The following is a 20,635-nucleotide window of genomic DNA, read 5'->3' as shown; positions in this document are numbered from 1 at the left end:
CTGTTGAGCTATCTAAATTTAAGGCAAGAAATGACGAAGGTGACAAAGAGTGGGGCTGAAAGGGGAAGAGAAATATGGGGAAACAGGAATAAAGCCTACCTATAAGTTCTGATTAATGATTATGAAACACTTCAATAGCTACACAAATAGATGAATGGCAGCCACTTGCTAATATACTCTTTCCTTGCACTTAGCAATTTCTTCTAGGTATCCTCAAAGAAGCATGGGGTGAAGAAGGAAAAAACAGTGGCTTCACAGATCTGATGGGGAGGCTGTCCCATAAAGCACGACAAGGTGCAAGCCCCTGTAAAAAGATGGAGCTACCTGGCAATGCAAAGAAACCAAAGGATGACTAACCAGGACCAGCAAATAAGGAAATGAAAAGCAAAGAAGCAGGGGGCAAAGTGGTTGGATGAAATGGGTGAGAAGATATCTCAGTCCGTCTTTTGCCTTCTCTGGCTCACTGCTATTGGGGGACAGGCATGAGGGGACAAGATAGAGACTGGGTTCTTCAGAAGTGTCGCAGAATAAACTGAACATGGGGCTGTCCAGATTCCTTCCTGGAGGCTCGGTTACCCCACCGTCCCTCTTTTGGTGTCAGTAGTAGCTACAAAGCCCTGTTCTTGCAGATGATGTTCAAGAACAGCACTTTCTCCAAGAGTCAATGGTTGCCAGCTCTATGGGGTCCCCTACACTTCCAGTTACCATCTCCCTCCAGGCCCTGGAAGAGGACCTCATTCCCTTTCACTTCTCTGGGCGCTAGGCTGGGGGACTCTATATGAAGCAGTGGGAAACAGTTCCTCCAGCTCCCTGCCATCTCTGCTGCTTTACCTCATGCATCTCCAGTTCCTGTCCCTCAGCTGCATGGCGCCCCAGAGTCTCTTCACAGACAATGCTCCTCAAACCCTGTCCTGTTAAAACAACTGTGCGTCCAAAATAGCAGAGATTCAGAGTGCACTATAACAGATGATAGTACGTTGGGAACAAGAGGTCACAAAACTATCCCTGGTAGCTGAATTTTCAGACAGAAGTGGCAGGAAATAGCAGATAGTAGAAGAGAAGAGCATGCCTTCCTGGCTGAACTTCAGCTATGTTAAACCAACAAGAAACATGTGAAACGAATTTCTGATGGTGCAGAATTTGAGGTTGAAAATCAGATCACATACTGTACGTAACATCTGGCAAGTCTAGTCATCACTAGCACAGGATTCCAGCTCTGTCCCTGCTCCCTACTTTTCCATGGAGGAACAGCTTCTGTATTATGATCTCACACTGTGTGGCTGCTCCCCTTCTAAACGAATTTAATCTTTATGACAAGCAGTGATGACTTGGGGAGGAAAATATAAATCAAGGATTAATTTACTTGCAAATGGGCAATGACATTAAGTAACTAGCAGTAATTGGAAGAGTGAAAAATCCAAATCCAAAACTTACTTTTGCTTGTGAAGACAACAGAGATCCTCAGTTAGAATATATTACAGTTTTGCACATTTAACAACAGATTTGACATTGCAATTTGGACACAGAATCAAATTTACAGAACTCACTGTGAACATCTGAAGAAAATTAGTGCAATTCCTGTGCTTCATTCCTTTCTCTAGAATAACTGCACCTGAATGCTTAAAGAAACCCAAGCAACCGTATTTCTTCTATTCTTTGCCTACAGTAAAGAACATTTAACCCAGAAGGGTTTTTGAAGAACTCTGTTCTTATCTCAGAAAAGCCTATTACTGACTGAAGTAGATAACATTCCCACACTGCTATATGTGTCTTTAACCTGGCAGAACATTCTAAATTGTCACTGTCACACACACACACACAAAAAAGATTAACGCATTTGGTCCTCTTTTTAATTTACTAAGGACTCACAATCAATAAAGCAACTCTGCCACTGCTGAATCAATCTGCTTCATGACAGCTTTGCTCCACAGGAGCTATTTCCAATTACTATTTTCGTTTTTACCTATTTCTTTTTTCTCTTAGGTGGCAGAGTCAATAAAGATCAAACTTTCAGCTAGCCCATGGTGCATCATCTAGGGATTACACTGAAAAATAAAAACAGTGAATGCTTTGATCTTACACAATTTTTACCTTCTTTTTTTGTGCTATAGAATAAGTATGTCTCTCTATATACAGCAAAAAACTTGAAAGAAACAAACAGCTAATAATACCTACTTGTGGATTTAAATATCTTGTCATGATGCCAGGTTATTTAAGAAAGAGTGTTCATGACGAGGGAGCACATGAGGCAGTAAACAGCTTTCAAGGATGGCTAAACATCAAAGCAAAATGACACCCACATCATGAACTTTGTTCCTGTGGCACAAAATACAGCAAAATGCAAAACCCAGAAAAGAATCCAGCTTAAAAGAAAAAGGGAAGTTTGGGTTTTTCAACTCCTTAGGGAATGAGAAGTCTGCATTGCCTTCCAGTGCAGTGGTACTGCACTTCATGAAAGAGCAGGAGGATAGAGGTGAATGACTGCTCTATCAAATAAGTAACGATCCAAAGACAAAACAGAAATAATGCAGCAGGGCTGTAAGGACAACGTCGATAAGGATTTCACAGCTACAGCTTGGAATGACAACATTGTTTTTCTAAGATTTGTCTCTGATGCAATTTGTATTTGATGTCAATAGACAAAATGTAGTCTAAAGCTAAAAAAAGTACAATGTGGAATGCTTCTCAAGTCTCTGACATTATTTACTGAATTTTCAGAGAGCAAAGACACATTATCAGCCTACATAGCAGTTTCCCACATGTAAAACAGATGAAAAAGAATGTCTACTTCAAAGACAGCTGAGAGGTTTAAAACCCACACACAGAGCTTGAACAACACAGTGGGGCTCTATGCAGAGACAAGAGCCTGTTGGCTTACACAGGATTGATGTAATCAATCAGTAATACACAGTGCCTTTCACTGCAAAAACCATGCTAAATTCCAAATGCTGGAATTCAGAAAAATGCTGAATTTTAAGGGGAAAGAGAATGGGATTATTTTCTCCGAATAATCCACGTCATAGGAAATTTACCTTATGTAACCTATGCTGACATTTACATCCTATACCATGGCCTCTAGCCATACTTCAGAAAATAAGTGCAACGTTGACAATCATGATGATGAAGTATTTCAGTACTGCCTATCTCAAAAATTTCTCAACACGTGCACAGGCCTCCACCATATCAGATTTACAACAAAGCATACTATCTCTTGCTAAGCCTGCTTATCTACTTAGCCACTATGGTGATGATAGCCAGATGCTTAATATATCTATTAGTGTTTTTTTCTTCAAAAACTGTATTCAATTTTGCATCTATGCAATGAATTACTATCTTCCCGAATTTTCTCTGTCGTTTTAAGTACCCATATATTTCTTCCTCTCAATTGAAGTCTAGGATATAAATGTTTAAAAATTATTTCAATATACGGACAGTACTTCATGCTTTTCTCTCTGAGGTCCCACCTTGTTATGATTTTCTTGATAAGACCAAGGAGGAGAGTGTATTCACTGAACAGCATACCAGTATCTCTCCCAGCTCTTATGTGTGCCATTGACTCCATTATACAAATTCTCTTGTTGTCTGTACTCTACAAGATTCAGGTAGCACACAAGAAGAGGAAAACTACTGGTCCTCCTCTTGGACAGAGGAGCTTCCAATACCCTGCAGGCCTTGTCACAACTAGCTGGAATATATATCACTGTCCTTGAAATCTCCACATGTCCACGGATGCAACTCTTGAGGTTCACCAACTTCAAATTATTAGAAGTGTTTCAATCAGTACAACACATCCCAGGAGAGCCAAGACATGCCATTAACTCCTCTACTGTGCCTCATCCCGCATCATTGCCAATGAAGAATAACTGCAGTGCTGAAGTTTAGCCACCCTGCGTACACCTACATTTCTAAACAAAAGGTGATTAGAGACAACCTCCAGCCCCGAGGCCAAGTGTCGCACATTGCCTCAGGTCTATGCTGCTTGGAGGTATGCCCCAAAGTATGACTATTGTTTACAGTGCAAGGTGTTTGAAGTGTTAGGAGAATTGTGTGGCAACTCACCTCAGCCTGGAGTTCAAGAGCAAAAAACAGGAAAGTGTTATATTTCTTAAGAGACAGCACAAGTCAAAACAGCCTTCAGAACTAATCCCCCAAAACTCTAATCCCACAGTGCTCACTGTTACATGCACACCACCTCCTCAAAGGCCACGTGGGCCACCAGCACTCACCCCTCTCATGGCAATGAGGGCTCCCCTACTCGCACACCGCTCCTGTGAGACGTACACACCCCCCGCACACACACCAGTGACAAAGGCCCCTGAGGCTCGCACATAGGCACTCGAGGTGTGCGTCTCCACTGCGGCACCCTGTGCTGTCACCCCACTAGTTGGATGCCAGCTCCTTATGGTGTCTAAAGGGGTGGCTGCTCTGCCCAGCCTCAGGAGAGGTTGGGATGCTGCTGGTACTTCTGGCAGCATCACGCCAACTTTTGACTGCTGCTGTTCCCACTCTAAGGTCTCTCCCTGCTTCTACAAATTTTTATACTTCACTCATATGTCTTCTCAAACTGACTCTTCTTTGTTTCAAAAGCCTCTTTATAAATCCAGGGTTACTGTTTAACCTTCCTGATTGAACAGCCAGACTAAAAAAAGAACACAACAAACCTAATCCATTAAAGACTACCCATCAAGTACGCTAGTTCCTAATAACTCTAAAAACATCAGGTTTCTTTTGTATGTCAGGACATCACCTGTGGCCTTTGCACCTTCCCAGGTGTGTTAAAACTCAATGTTGACTATTAGACTCCTACATAAAAGACTTCCAACCCCTACAGTAAAAGGCAATAATTGCATTACCACTGGTCCCCTCTCTCTGCCACCGTAGGTATAATTTCTCCTTTCCGGAAAATGCTATCCAACCCCAGCATATGACCTTGATGTCCTTCTGTGAATCCAGAGACAAAGACTTGTCAAGTTCTCAACAACATCCAGTTTATTCAATTTCACTAACATGCCATTTTCGTCCTTCAATAAATCACCTCCCAAGTGTTTAGTTTAAACACTTTTAGGACACAGAGCAAGAGGCTAATGCTGTTAGTCTTAATTTAATTTCTTTTATTGACTTAGCCTCCTCCACAATATTTTCCATTCTTTCAGTCATATGTCTTCCCTCACATCTGTGGGTGTTACTACACTGACATACAGAAAATTGCATTCACCTACACCAGGGCAGAACACACCCAAAATGTATGAAATCACTCATTTTCCTTTCCAGAGGAAAGGAAACTTCCAGGATTTTGTGTCACTTGCCCTCTAATGGAGTACAGTTCAGAGGAAGACCACAAGATGACTCATATATCCTGATCCTAGTGGCCTCCAGAAGGCTCAATCTGTTCAAGATACTATGCCCAGATGTCACAAGAAAGCAGTTCTGCATCCTCAAATACATCTCCTCAGACTTGCACTTAATGTATTACTCTGTCCTGAAAGCAAATAATCCTTATTTACATGTTTAATGCCATACCAAATGTCTACTGAGAAACCACTGAACAAGTCCTTACAACACAGATGCAGCTGTTCTGTAATGAGTACAACTTTTATATGCAAATATGATGACATTTAGAAGATTCTGGTATGTATATCTGTGTATATGGTGCTGTGACATACCTGTAATTCTTTCACACATTTAAAACTTGCAAGTTCTCAAGAGATTTTAAATATCTAAGTAGAAAAGGAAACACTTCAGGGTGCAAAAAGAGCATATCACTTTTTTAAAATCACCAATCGTTTACAAACATCCATGGAAACACACTATAATCAGCAATTTCCATGTTACAGAGGTTGCAAATACATGTAGCAGGACTGTCTTCACCCATAATTTTATTCCCATGCCACCCTACCTGTACATTTATCATCCTGTCATCAACCCTTACAACCTTTAATTGCAAGTTTTCTATAACAGAAGCAGTGTAAGGGACTGTGAATAGGGCCTCCGTGTAACATAAATAATAATTGATAAATGACAAACCAGACCTTGGCTGAGTAATACTGCCAAATGCAAAATAAGAAACACCTATGGTAATGACAGTGTCTTTTCCAGGAAAGAGTGTCTTTTCCAGGAAAGAGAACCTAAAATACTTGCGTTCAGGGTGGTACACACATATCACACACTAGTGTGCCAGTGCTGTTGTATAATAGTCCAAGTTCTTAGAGTTTCAGGGTATTTCAACACATGGGTAAAACAGGCTGCACGTTCATTTCATCACCCTGGAGAGTGGAAAACCATCTTCCCTCACTCTCTACAAACATCAGGGTCATTCATCAGACCTTACTCTCCTCTGCAGGTCTCAGCCTTCTGCTTGTAATCCTGTAGTCCAGGAATCCAAACTAACTGTAAATCATACAGTGGGAATAGTCCTTCAGTTCAAGATTAAGACATCTATATTTGGGCATAGATTTGGGCACCCTATTAGGGAACAGAAACCTGTGAAACCAGACACTAGGTGTCTAGTGTAGTGTGAACTGAATCACCCCCTCGGCTGGACTGACGCAATCCCCATTGATTACAAAGGAGCTTAAGCATGCAGTGCACACATACACACCTACTTGTAAACACTAAAATGTCTCTTAATACTACTGACAAGTTATTAAATAGGGCACCCAAATATGGATTCGGCAAATGCCTCAACTCTGCTTAAAACAGTCCTGCCTTAGTTAAAACGTCTTCCTGCACTAGTATCACGATAATGTTGCCCCCTACCAATAAAGTAGCATGGAAATAGTCCAGTGCTGAATATCTGTAATTCAAAAGGATGAAACAATGAGTTTACTCAGCCTGAGTTTGAAACAAAGGTCAACTATCCCTTCTCACAACTCCATCTAACACCCGTCCCAGAGACCACTACAATAACAGCAAATTGACAGAATACGACACACAAACTGTGCCTTCCCTTGCATCATATCTCCCAAGAGCTGACAAGACACAGTTTTTAATTTATTGCTATAGAAACTACCGTATGGCCTGTTTCTTAATCATGGAATCTTCGGAGTTGGAAGGGACCTCTAGAGATCATCTAGTCCAACTCCCCTGCCAAAGCAGGATTGCCTACAGCACATTACTCAGGACTGCATCCAGGTGGGTCTTGAAAATCTCCAGAGAAGGGGACTCCACAACCTCCCTGGGCAGCCTGTGCCAGTGCTCTGTCACCCTCACCGTCAAGAAGTTTTTCCATGTATTTGAATGGAACTTCCTGTGTTCTAACTTGTGCCCATTACCCCTCATCCTGTTACTGGGAACCATTGAAAAGAGCCTGGCTCCATCCTCCTTCAACCCACCCTTTAGATACTTGTACGCCATAATAAGGTCTCCCCTCAGCCTTCTCTTCTCCAGCTAAAGAGTCCCAGCTCTCTCAGCCTTTCCTCATAAGGGAGATACTCCAAGCCCTTAATCATCTTAGTTGCTCTTCGCTGAGTTCCCTGTCCCTCTTGAACTGAGGAGCCCAGAACTGGACACAGTATTCCAGTTGTGGCCTCACCAGTGCAGAGTAGAGGGGGAGAATGACCTCCCTCGACCTACTGGCCACACTCTTCCCTATGCAGCCCAGGATTCCATTGGCCTTTTTGGCAACAAGGGCACATTGCTGGGCCATGGATAATTTACTGCCTACCAGGACCCCAGATCCTTCTCCTCAGAACTACTTCCCAGCAGGTCCGCCCCTAACCTATACAGGTACTTTACGTTCTTCCTCCCCAGGTGCAGGACCTTGTACTTGCTTTTGTTGAACCTCATTAGGTTCTTCTCTGCCCAGCTCTCCAGCCTGTCCAGGTCACGCTGGATGGCAGCACTGCCCTCTGGGGTGTCAGCCACCCCACCCAGTTTGGTATCATCAGCAAACTTACTGAGGATACACTCTGTCCCCTCATCCAGGTCATTAATGAATATATTAAACAAAATTGGACCTGGGGGACACCACTGGTTACAGGCCTCCAACTAGACTCTGTGCCGCTGATCACAACCCTCCGAGTTCTGTCCCGCAGCCAACTCTCAATCCACTTCACTGTCACCTCATCTAGCCCATACTTCCTCAGCTTCCTAATGAGGATGTCATGGGAGAGAGTGTCATGGGAGAGAGTGTCAAAAGCCTTGCTGAAGTCAAGGTAGATGACATCCATGACTCTCCCCTCATCCAGCCAACCAGTTATAACATCATAGAAAGCTATCAGATTGGTCAAGCACGATTTACCCTTGGTAAATCCATGTTGACCACTTCCAATAACTTCCTGTTCCTCAACGTGTTTGGAGATGACATCCAGAATGAGTCGCTCCATTACCTTCCCAGGGACAGAGGTGAGACTAACCGGTCTGTAGTTTCCTGGGTCCTCCTTCTTGACTTTTTTGAAGATCGGAGTGATGTCAGCCTTCCTCCAGTCCTCAGGCACCTCTCCTGTTCTCCATGACCGTTCAAAGACGATGGAGAGTGGTCTAGCAATAACATCCGCCAGCTCTCTCAGCACTCGCAGGTGCATGCCATCAGGGCCCACAGACTTGTGAATGTCCAGCTTGGCCAAGTGGTCTCTGACACGGTCCTCCCCAACTGAGGGAAAATCTTCCTCTCTCCAGACCTTCCCCTTTGCCTTCGGAGTATGGGATTCGTGAGAGACAGCTTTAGCAGTGAAGACCGAAGAAAAGAAGGCATTCAGTAACTCTGCCTTCTCTGTGCCTTCCACCACTAGGGCACCCATCTCATTCACCAGTGGGCCTACATTTTCCCTAGTCTTCCTTTTTCTATTGATATACTCAAAGAATCTCTTCTTCTTGTCTTTAACTGCAGTGGCCAAGCTGAGTTCTGATTGAGCTTTGGCCCTTCTCATTTCCCCCCTACGTAGCTTTAATCCACTACATCTTCACCGTAAAAGGGAAATCTACTGAGGAACAAAGATCTGGGCATGAATTTACAGAAATGACTTAAAGACATAAAAAAAAGTGACTCCTTAGCAGACAAAAGTGTGTAACAAAAAAAACCCCAAACCCCATGCTCCCCCCTCAAAAAAACCACCACCACCACCCCCCAAAAAAAACCCCACACGAAACAAAATGAAAGCCATCTTCTTGGTTAATGATGTCTCCTACTGCCAAAAAGTATAATTCAAAAGACAGCATGACACAGAAAGATTTCTTTAAAATCATTTCAAGAAAACTATTCTATCAATTCACACAATTGCTATGTTTCACCCCATGAAAGTAGCACACAACTGAAATATACATATTCTTTTGAAGCAGGTAAAATGATCAAAAAGGAAAACCACATTTTGATATTTGGATAGGCAGTATTCCAACACTGCTGATTTTCATCACAAGCAACATCTTTCCTCTTTCCTCCCTCATTCCCTCCATCTGCTTCATTAGCTCAATGACTGCCTTCACATAATGCAGTCAAAAGTTATACAAAAGGGCTCTACCGGGGCCCCAGCATCTGGCCCTGAATTCACAATGGCTTGCATGAATGTGGACTGCAGAGACGTATGCAGTAACAGAGGGAGTGGAGGGGGAACAAGAACACCTCACAAGGAACTGTGAAGTGTCCAGTTTTCCCTGCTTTCAGGTGCACCATCAACCTTGGTTCCTTCCAACCATTTTTGTGCTGCCCCAGCAAAGAGACTAGAGCTTCACCTGCAGTGCCCCTGCCCTGTACCAGGAGGCTGCCTACCCACTTTCTTCTCCATTAAGAGCACCCACCTCTCCCTGTCTTGATTCAGACTCTTTCTGCCAAGTGTATCAGCATCACAGGTTTGATAGCTCTGGCTCCAGTACGCTTTTAACCATTCTAAATTGCCAGCTCCTTAACAAGAATTTCCAGAGTCAACTCTACTGAAACAAGAGCTCTATGGAGAAACTCCTCCTGAAATACTCAACATAGGTGGAAAGAAAAACAGAACATTGCAGTACGCAAAATGCTCAGATTTGTAAAGATAGTATAAATGCAGAATGACTTCACACCCCATTTGCTACACTTACCGTTGTTACAAAAGTCCAGTTCAAAGCCAGGAGAGACAATACACCACCGCAGGAGCTTTAACAAGTTAAGCTTGTTTCTTTGCTTATAGACTACTTGCTATTATTATTATTGACTGACTACTTGTCATTTCTACATGAAATTTGCCACAGTCTTAAAATAGGTGCCTATGACAATAGAAATGACATCACCGGCTAATGAAATTAGATTTCTTTATTGAATTCCAGAACTGAAGTATGGCTGAAATTCAACAGCTAAAGATAACGACTTTTTAATGCCCCAGAGTTCAGCCTGTTTGATGTTAATTTGTGGCAAACACCAGGATTCCATTTCATGCATCAAGTACTGATCTTCTAAAAATAGCATGGGGAATAGAAATAACTTCTACTGATAAAGAATTTTTAATTTCTGCAAGAGGTTTAAAAATAAAGACATATATTAGTAACTGCTCAAACAACAATACACAGGTTTCTATTAAAAAAAATAATCAAACTGTATTTCAAGAATGACAATCCAAAACCTGGCTCAAAAATAATTTTGACTGTAAAAATATGAATTGAAATGTAAATTTAAACAGTTATTTCATCCCACCACCACTGAAAAGTAGTTCACATGTCATAGGGAAGGTTACATGGGGGGAGTGAAGTGGAACAAGATTTTTAAAAAAGGTTTTAACTTGAAAAGAACAATATTGTGCATCATAATCTTTATTTTTTTTTTCAAGATTTTTATCTACCTACGTATTTCCTAGCACATGAAAACCAATTAGAAATTTGTAGCAATAGCAAGACACTTTTTAGAGAACACATTCATTTCCACTGAAAAATTCAGAATCTGTATTTGTGTGTCACAGTACTGCCATAACAGCAAGATGCCTAAGAATTGGAAATGAAATGATGCTGCCTCAGCATACAAAATAAGCTCACTACAGAAAAAGCAAATAGCCTGGAGACAACAGGCTCTGTTAAAACAGAATCAAGTTGGTAAAGGAATTATGCAGAAGTTTCCCCTCAATATTTAGCAGCTATGACCACAATCAGAAAACCATAACCCCTACTACAGACTTCAAACACTTCAGAAAGTGTTTCACTCACAGTAGGATTTTGCTGTGATTGTGACAAAACAAACGGGAATTATATGACATTTTTCATAGCATCCCTATGTATTTTTCCATGTGATATTGAGTGGATTTCATTTTCAAATTCCTCCTATTTGCAATTTCTTTTGTCTCTCTTTCCACATTCACCTTGGATGCTCTGCTGATGCAACTGCCCAGAGGAGTTCAGGAGACAACGAGAACGTTCTTCCCATGTCCCTTTCTCAACACCGATGACTCAAAGAAAACACGGGATACTAAAAAGCACAACCAGCTGGCTGGGAAAAAAGCAAAATGGTACGAACCATGAGGAGCCACAGCTCTGCCTTCCCTCTCAGCAGCCAAAGTAATGGACCACATGCAAGAAACATAAAACTGCTACACAGAATGAAGGCAAATCCCCACTCTAGCAGATCCAGGAGAAATACCTCAGCAAGTCACAGCATATTCTGCAGAGCAGAGATCTCACAGCAATGAAACTACAGGCTGCCCTTCCTTCCTCAGCACTGAAGTAGGATTCTAGCCAAATGAGTACTTATTAGGCCTTGCATAGCGGACAAGAGCTTTATGGAAAGGCACAGAAGAAGGAAGGCTGATAAGAATTCAACAAAAGAGATACAGGAGACAAAGCTTTGTAGAGCTATGTGCCCAGTATTGGTCCACCAGTAGCAAATCCCAGACTTCAGAGACTCAGAAGGGCAACTCCTACAAAGAGGCACCCAGAAACTATAATGTCTCACCAATATGAAAGGGGAGGGGAAAAAAAGAATATTTTTATATACAAAACTTTAAAATACATGCTCTTTCATAGCCTTGCTTTGATTTTGTTCCTCCCAAGTAGCTGAGGAAATAGCAGAGGAGGTAAGATTTCCACACTACCATATTGTTTATCAACAAATTACTGCCATACAGCTTCTAAAGAAATAAGGTGAGTATAATTGTTCTGGGGACAATGCTGTCTGAATGCTCTTCTTGTAGCATCTCAGTGCAAATCAAGATTGGTTAGCAGATTCCTACAGCATTTGAGAAACAAATGCTTGTCTGCATTAACTGCACACAGCGAGCGCCTTGATGTTGTTATCTTTGGCTAAAACAGGAGTTAGCCTATAAACAACCAAGGCTGTGGAAGGAGGCGATTAGGTATTGCAGGACAGGTTCCCTCTGAACAATTTACACAAAAGCTGGGCTTTCAAGATCCTTACAAAGGTTAAAATAACTGATCAGGTGGAAACATCAGCAGGACACATTGGTATCTGTGAACAGAAACCTGTCTGCAAACAGGGAAGAGACATCCAGAACAGAAATAAAAACTCAGAACAGTATGTTTACTGAATATATTTACTTTCCCCCAAAAAAGACAGTAAGACTATTACAAATATTCCCATGAAGGTCTGCAGGCTTCATTGTTTATCTCAGAGGGCATGATTCAATGTTCAATTACATGAACAGAAAGTTCTCCCTTGATTTTGATGGGTCTTGTATCTGATCCAAGCTCAATGGCAGTACATTACGGTATGACATGGACAAAAAGAAACACAAAGAATGTATTTATACAGAGTAGATGCAAACAGGAGAGAAAGATTTATGAAGCCTGATGCATTTAACTTGTGGTGCTCACGTCACCTTTCACATGGAGAAGCTCTTCAGTAGTTTTCAAAAATTAAATACCACTTTAAGTGGAACAAACTAAATAGATTTAGTATACAATTATAAATATAGTCCCTTTGGGTTTCCAGCTAAATGATACGGAAACCACTGCAAACTGCTATTCTTTAAGAACTGATAAAATCCATGACTGTAAGAAGGGTACAACTCAAGAAACGTGTCTTACCAATCTCAAAAGCACGCTATGGAGCTTCAGGATTCCCACCAGACTCACTTGAACAAACCTTCTGAACTCAGCATTAGTGATTAATGTTTTCCATTTGTTAAGAGACAATTTGGTTCTGCCAAATCTCTTTTTAAATATTGATCAGTATTACTACAATTTCACCTCCTACTAGCACAGACAGAGGAAAAACATTGGTATAACCACTACCAGGGTAATTCCTTAAACAGGTAAAATGCTTTCTGCCTTCCCTTAAAACAAAAATAAAGCAATGTAAACAGTAAATGAAACTGAATCAGCAACTAACCAAGATAAGCAAAATAAGAATGGGATCACAGAGTTAACACAACAATATCCAGCACCTGCCTACCATGTTAAATCTCATACAAGACATGAAACAGGTGCTAATTGTCAAAGGCTGAGTACAATCTAGACTTTCTAAAGCCTTCTGATAAAACCTCTCAAGCAGCTATTACAGAAACAGCTGCTGCTGTAGCAGCTGTTTGTTAGGTTTCTGTTTGTTAACCAAAACAGATTAGAAACAAATCAACAGGTTAAGAAGTAAAAGTGCCAGAGAAATGGTCAATTATCAGCCTGAGAGATTAGTAATAGCAGGGTACCTCAAGCTATCAAGTTCTAGGACAGCCATTAGTCATACATATTTGAAAAGCTCTGGTGGAGTTTTTCTTTGTAACATTGCTGTGCTGTCAAGGCTTGAGAGTCACAGTTTTTCTTTGTAGATCAAGGCACTTAATATCTGCAGGCTAAGACATGATGAGTATGTGTTCAGATGAACAGAAGTTAGGCAGAGGTCAAGGATGATCCACACAGGGCCCCACTGTTTAACCCTGAGCCACAAATCTGACTCAAAACTCTGATGCTTCCCTTTCACAGACGTTAGGTCAGGGGCCTAGCCAGAGCACCACAGCAGTTCTCAGTGTTTATGCCAGCCTTCCACCAGGCCAAGGCGCAGGGATAGGAAGCAGAGTAAGGCACTCAAGGAGGAAAAGCAGAAGGTAAGGAGAAGAGAACGACAAGCCTGGGGCTTCCACATCAGGGCTGGATATTAGGAAAATGGGACGAAACAACATGGATCATAGTATGGTGTCAACACAACACATCCTTCAGGAAAACTATGACTGCGCTTCACCCTCTGGCATGGGGCAGCAGATGTCCCACAGTAGTCTTGGACAGAACGTGGCAGAGCTGATGAAGAGAGACTGCAGGGTGTTGCTACCTGTTTATTGGGAGTAAGATCTGCAGCCAGGAATGAAAAATTCGTTTGTGGGTTGGATACTCTCATAGCACTACTGAGCTCATTATAGAAATGCTACCTCTCTATTTCTAAAATTCTAATGAATCAAGGCTTACATGACAGCATGTAAAATGGCAAATTAGGAAAAGTAGAAAAACAGAAATCTCAATATTGATCAAGCTCCTGCTGCAAACCTGCAAAAGGAAATTTGACACAGGCTTTCACTAGTATTTTTTTTTTTTTTGAGAAAGCTGCAAACTTGGCCAGGCTCCTAAAATGAAATACTATAAAATTACGTAACTGTAGAGACACCAAATGGAGGCACTGAAAATAACACCTAACTCAAATAAATACAGAAAATTCTCAACAGAAATGACTGTTCCCTGTTTTGCAGTACTTTTTTCAAATTCATGGACACAGGACATATGGTTTGCCAACAAGCTTAATAAAAATCACTCTAAACTAATTTTACCCCATTGCCTTTCTTCTCCTACTATGACAACTTCTGAATTAAAGAAAGTTGTATTCAGTAACACAACACTGAAACTTATATTTATTAATATTTTCAGTGTATCGGCTCCTATAAAGAAAGGGTGAATGTGGTGATTGTAAAATTCCATTATAAGCCCATAGGACATGCTAGAAGTGACACACTAGGTCTAAAGGCCTTGAGAAATTCCTCTTATCTTCTACAGTCTTTTTGTATGCATGGCTTGAGTAGGCCTAAAGGCCTTGAGAAGTTCCACTCTTACCTACCTTATCTTTGTAGATAAGCTGTGTCTGAAGCAATATACGGCATGCACGCTACGAGGAGCAATCCTCCACGCATCCAGCTCTGCAATAAAGAATGCTTGCCTTCGGAAACTTTCAAACAAGTCTTAGAGGGTTTTCTTTGACCAAGTTTTATGCTATCAGAAGTCTCACTTTATTCTGCAGTTTCCGAGGAGATGCCAAATAAATAGGTCAAAAAACAGAGAAGTGATTAGGCTGAGACCCTCACTTTTACTGGAGTATTATGGGATAAGACACATCACGTCTCCCTGCTTTGCCCTCAAACTATTTAATGGTTTTTATAAGCTAGGCAGAAGTACAAAGTAATAGTGAGATTTTTTTCCCCTTGAAATCAATTTTAATCTGTCTTGTAAACTCCCTAAAACACAATATATTGCACAAACTAGAACAAAATTGAGCCACTTGGTTTCTCTGTGCCTCTTGACAAAGCTGTTCCACATGACTGAGACAGGAAAGAGAATCTCACACCTACATTTCTGCCTCATTTCATACAAGCATAAGAACTTGGCTTGCAGTGGGTTATCTGACGCAAGACAAATGCAGTGTTGTGAAGAATCATGCCCTTACTTTCTTCTCAAGATTGTTCATATTTAAAATGCCACATGCCAATAGCTATTCCTTTCTTAACATAAATCAAGTTTACAGAAACAAATTAAGACTTTCAATGAGTCCTCTAACAAAACAGTACAAAGTGCTTTGTTACTGGATAAGCTCATTTGCCATTGAGGAAACATGATTCTCAATACTGTGATTTAGGCTTCAAGGTATCACTGAAGAAGGCAGTAGCACAAAGTGCAGTTGGATACGTGTCACCCGTGTGTACCTAGGGGTTGATAGTGGGACTAACACTGTTTAACAACTTCATTAATGAGCTGGATAATGGTGCAGAGTGCACCCTCAGCAAGTTTACAGACAATACAAAAACAGGAGGAGCAGCTCATACACCAGATGGTTGTGCTGCCATTCACAAGGAGCTGGACGGACTGGAGAACTGGTGCCAACAGGAACCTCATGACGTTCAACACAAGGAAATGCAAAGTCCTGCACCTGGTCAGGAATAACTCCATGCATCGTTATGCGCTGGGGGCTGATCAGCTAGAAGACAACTTTGCCAAAAAGGACGTTGGGGTACTGGTGGACTAGAAGTTGAACACAAGCCACCAATGTACTCTTGCAGACAAAAAGGCCAACAGTCTCCTGGGTTACATTAGCAAGAACACTGCCAGCAGGTGATCCTTCCTCTCTACTCAGCACTTCTGAAGATGCACCTAGAGTACTGTGTCCAGTACCGGGACTGGACTTCCCACTACAAGATACGGACTTACTGGAGCAAGTCCAGCACAGAGCCATGAAGATGATAAAGGAGGATCTTTATATGAGGAGGTGCTGAGAGAGCTAAGACTGATCAGTTTGGAGAAGAGATGGCTAAGGCTCAGATAAGAAAGCTCTTACCAATGTGTATAAATACCTGATGGGGGGGAATGAAGAAGAGGGAGCCAGACTCTTCTTAGTAGTGTCCACCAACAGGACAAGAGACAATGAACACAATTTAAAAACCATGTGATTCTATCTGAACACAAGAAAAGGGGGTTTTTTTGTACTGTGACAGAGGTCAAACACTGGAACAGGTTGCCCAGAGAGGTTCTGGAGTCTCCATCTGCAGAGATATTGGAAAGAGAACTGGACAGAGTCTTGGACAACCTGCTTTACCTGACCCTGTTTGAGCAGGGGCCTTGGACTAGATGACCTCAAGAGGTCCCTTCCAACTTAAACAATTCTGTGGTTCTGTGAAGATGATATAAGAAGTTTGAGAACCTATGCTGTTAGCTAAGACACTAGGCTAGAAAGGCACTTGTGTTTACTCCCCTGCTCTGCCACAGACTTCTTTTTTGTAATCCAAAGCATTTACTGTAGTTACTACAGTCTGCCTAACTCAGATCCTGGAAGGACAAGCATACAACCAATCAAAACAAAAGCTCTTTCCATGACTTAGTATAAGAATAAACTATATGAGGCATTCTGCTCTTTTCTTCCTCTGAAGTGTCTGGTTAGCCAACTTCCAAAATAGGATACAGAACCCATTGGGCCGCAAGGCTATTTCTTTACAGCACTTTTTATTTAAAAGTGTGCCTTTACTGTTGAGGAGAATAAAGAAAGGACAAGACATATGACTCTACGTATGTTTTCTGTTACATGGCAGCCTAACTTATTCAGGTGAAAAAAACAGTCACACTGCAGAGAGAAGAAGAGAGAGAAAAAGAGACAGATACCAAAGTTTGCTGCTGTATATGCAACTCCAATTATTTATTATCAGAGTGTGTAAATTTTGTACATGGTAAGCTTTAATAGGAATAGAGTAGGGAGCTTCACTCCTAAAATAGCTAACTCACATATTACTGCAACTGATATTTACATTCTAAAATCAGATTAAGAGCTAAGTGCACAAAACCACATTAAAGAAATCATAAAAAGTTGTAAAATTACCAGAAAAAGCGATTAAATAACGCAGCATTTCACAGCCACCACCTTGTTTTATTACAAGTGTGTTTTGATTGTCTGCACCTGAAATGTGCATTAATGGCCCACTAGGAAAAGGCGCTGAAACTTGGGAGCTACCTAACAGACTGTATCCAATGCCTATGCTTGAAATGGCCCAAGTCTGGCTGTTTCCCTGATTGAAATGTACACATTCCAATTTTTAACAGCATCATAATGCTCCAGGCAGTCCACTTCCCAGAAAGGTTTGGATTTCTCAGGTGATTAAAACCACTCTGCTTTTGGCCATCTCCAAGATCATCACAAAGGTGTGCTGTAATATAATAATCTAGAAATGAACTACCTGTGGTGCCTCATCAATGAAGTAACAGAGCATCTGCGCTAGAGCCAGCCTTTTAATTGAAATGGAAAGAGTAAGAAAGCCTGAGGCTGCAGACTGAGGCAAAACGTGCAAATCTACAGCATCAATACAGTTTTTATAAAATAAAGTAATACTTTTGTATTTACAAGATCAACATAGGAACAGCTGTAAGTTGGGGTCATGTACTGTTGCTGTGCTACTCTGAATGCTCAGCACGTATTAGAAAAATTAAACTTAGGATGGATAAACTACACAGAAGATCAATTAGAGCCCTTCTCCTAGAGAAACCACATGAAAGAAACTGATGTTCCTATGCACTACCTACCATGGAAGTATTAGCACTGTTAAAGACAACATTGCAGTTGAACAGAGGAGAACACACTATCTCTGAGACAAGGCTAAGTGCAGAAGCCACATAAGGGAGTTGCCCCTAGACTGGAAGATTCCAAAACAAAAGAACTCTACTGCCACTGTGAATACCACCCTCAAAACTAATCCCAAACATTCCTACTCAAGTGGATGCTTTTGAGAGTGGTGGACAAATACATCTATGAACAGGCTGAGAGGACTGGCAACACTGAAACCTCCTTTTCAAGCAACCAAGAACACAGATGTGCCACTGCTATATACGTTAATGAAAAAGATATCCTTCCTTAGATTCACCCCTAGTCCCAGGAGCTCCACATCTACTACACAACTTGCAAGAAGAAAAGAGGAAGTCAATGCCACAGCCCAGACTAAATATTCAAAAAATGTCAGTGCTCAGAACATACAGCCATGCTCCTCTCTCTGCCTACAGAGCAAGAAAAACCCAGAGCAATAATCAAAGTTGTTGTTTTGTAACAGGAGAACACTATTGGTAATACAGGTACAACTCTATAAGCACATACATCTGTGTCATCTACACACCACTGCCAGAAAAAACAACCAGCAGATTATTCTTATACAGCATTCATAGCTTTTCAGTGGAAAAATTCAAAGGTCAAACCTTTATTACCCACTGCAATAACCTGTTCTCAGCCTTGTTAAGCTTCTAGTTATCTAGTACCATGGGAATACACAGCAATATATGTAACTCCCCTGTCACAAAAAGCTCAAGACAGCAACAGAAGCAGGCCTTGCAGATTTGTAGAATATACTCTCAAGAAATGTGAAGGAAGATGGAAAGGCCAAGTAGCAAAGACTTGCTGCAGTAGTGCTTAAGGCAGAGAAGGTAACACTGAATTTGCAAAACATGGATGGGCACAGATGCAGCAAATGAAGCCAAATAGACTAAAAGTAAAGACACTAATTAGAGCACTGAGATGATACTGACTGTTTTCAGCCCTGCTCTTGATGTGTTGCATGGCTTCATGCTAGTCCACTGTTCTTCCATTTCCCTTCCCACTCTTTGTCTACATCATCTACGTATGTTGGATGCTCATGAGATCAGAGTCTACCTCTGCCTGCACCTAGGCTAGCACCTGCCTACCTCATGACTAGCTTAGTGGGGTTCAGACTCTGACTGGACCTTCTACAGGTAATACATCTACATTAGCCTACTGTAAGTGTACTGAATATAAAAATAATGGGAAGCTTATGCAGACCAGAGGGACCAGAGGGATGACACAGGAAAAAAATGGAAGTAAAAACATAACCAGGAGTGATATGATTTCTAAGATTAATACAAAATGAAGGAAGGCTAATGGAGAACTGCATGCTAAGATTTAAAAATAGGGTATCACTGATATCACTGGCAAATCTTCCAGTAACAACATCTCATTGCAGTTACTTATTTAATTAGCATATCACATTACCTTACGTGCTTGATATTAAACTCAGAAGAGTGTGAAGAGACACTATGGAAAATCAAATTAACTTGTATTAAGCATAAAAATGAAAGCTCTCAATAAAGCATCATCAAAACACTTACAAACATTAAGTTTACCTCAGCTCCTAAACTAAGAGAGATTATTTCATCTTCAAAAGCAGAATGTGTATCAATATGAGGCGGAATTCCTGCATAAGAAAAAAACCAAAAAGTCAGCATAATAATAATAGAGTGGCATCTGTCAGCAAGCTCTATTTCCATGGATGTCCACATAGAAAACTGGGATGTACAGCTGAACAAACAAATTTATCATAAAGGAGAGAGTTGCCTTCCAAAAGAATTCAGGACGATTGTCTGATTTACATGCCCAGATTAGATGCACACAGTTATCACAAGCATCCTGTATAATCAGTGGAAATATCTAGAAGATGGTTCAGAGTACACAAAGGCCTCACTCACCCTCTGGAGACTCCAAATGCTTTCTTTGCTGCAGAGAGCACCTGAAATCACTATGCTCTCCCCTTAGGCAGTTTAGCACTTAGCGCTAACAGTTACGCTACATTAGGTGACTTTGGGCCTTAGTTCATCCATGATCATGTATTTCTCCCTCACTTTCTTCAGAGAAGGAGTCATCCCAAAAACTCCCTCCTATTGCTGAGCAAATGACTGTGCTAAGGGTCTCAGCTTCAGAATTAGGACCTACTACCACGAATGCAGGAACTATCAGGGCCAAACCCTGCCTCTGCTTTGCAGTTGCCAGGACAACTCCACACACCATTGACAGGCTAACCCCTGGGTAGTACATCTGTTGGGTGTGTGTATGAGTAACCACACAGAATTGAGAATTACCAAAGGGACAGAATTTTTTTAAAAATTATTTTTATTTTAGATCTGCTGATTGGAAAGAAATTGCCATTCCCTGCAGCTCATGCCACACACTTTTAACACCCAGTGCTGAAACAGCAGTGTGCATGCCACAGCAAGATCT

General features: G+C 41.3%; 1 protein-coding gene across 1 annotated transcript in view; it reads right to left on the bottom strand.

The window, feature by feature from the left end:
- ALKBH8 (alkB homolog 8, tRNA methyltransferase) overlaps nucleotides 1-20,635 on the bottom strand; it is a 51,588-nt gene that overhangs the window by 18,697 nt on the left and 12,256 nt on the right. The window contains exon 6 of the mRNA XM_082487108.1: nucleotides 19,765-19,835. Coding sequence (XP_082343234.1) covers nucleotides 19,765-19,835 — 71 coding nt within the window. The remainder of the gene's footprint in view (nucleotides 1-19,764; nucleotides 19,836-20,635) is intronic.

Source organism: Vanellus vanellus, assembly GCF_965231255.1.
Source record: "Vanellus vanellus genome assembly, chromosome: 1".
In the NCBI taxonomy this organism is placed as follows: domain Eukaryota; kingdom Metazoa; phylum Chordata; class Aves; order Charadriiformes; family Charadriidae; genus Vanellus; species Vanellus vanellus.
Note: the sequence above shows the minus strand (reverse complement) of the source record. Positions and strands in the feature narration are given on the sequence as shown.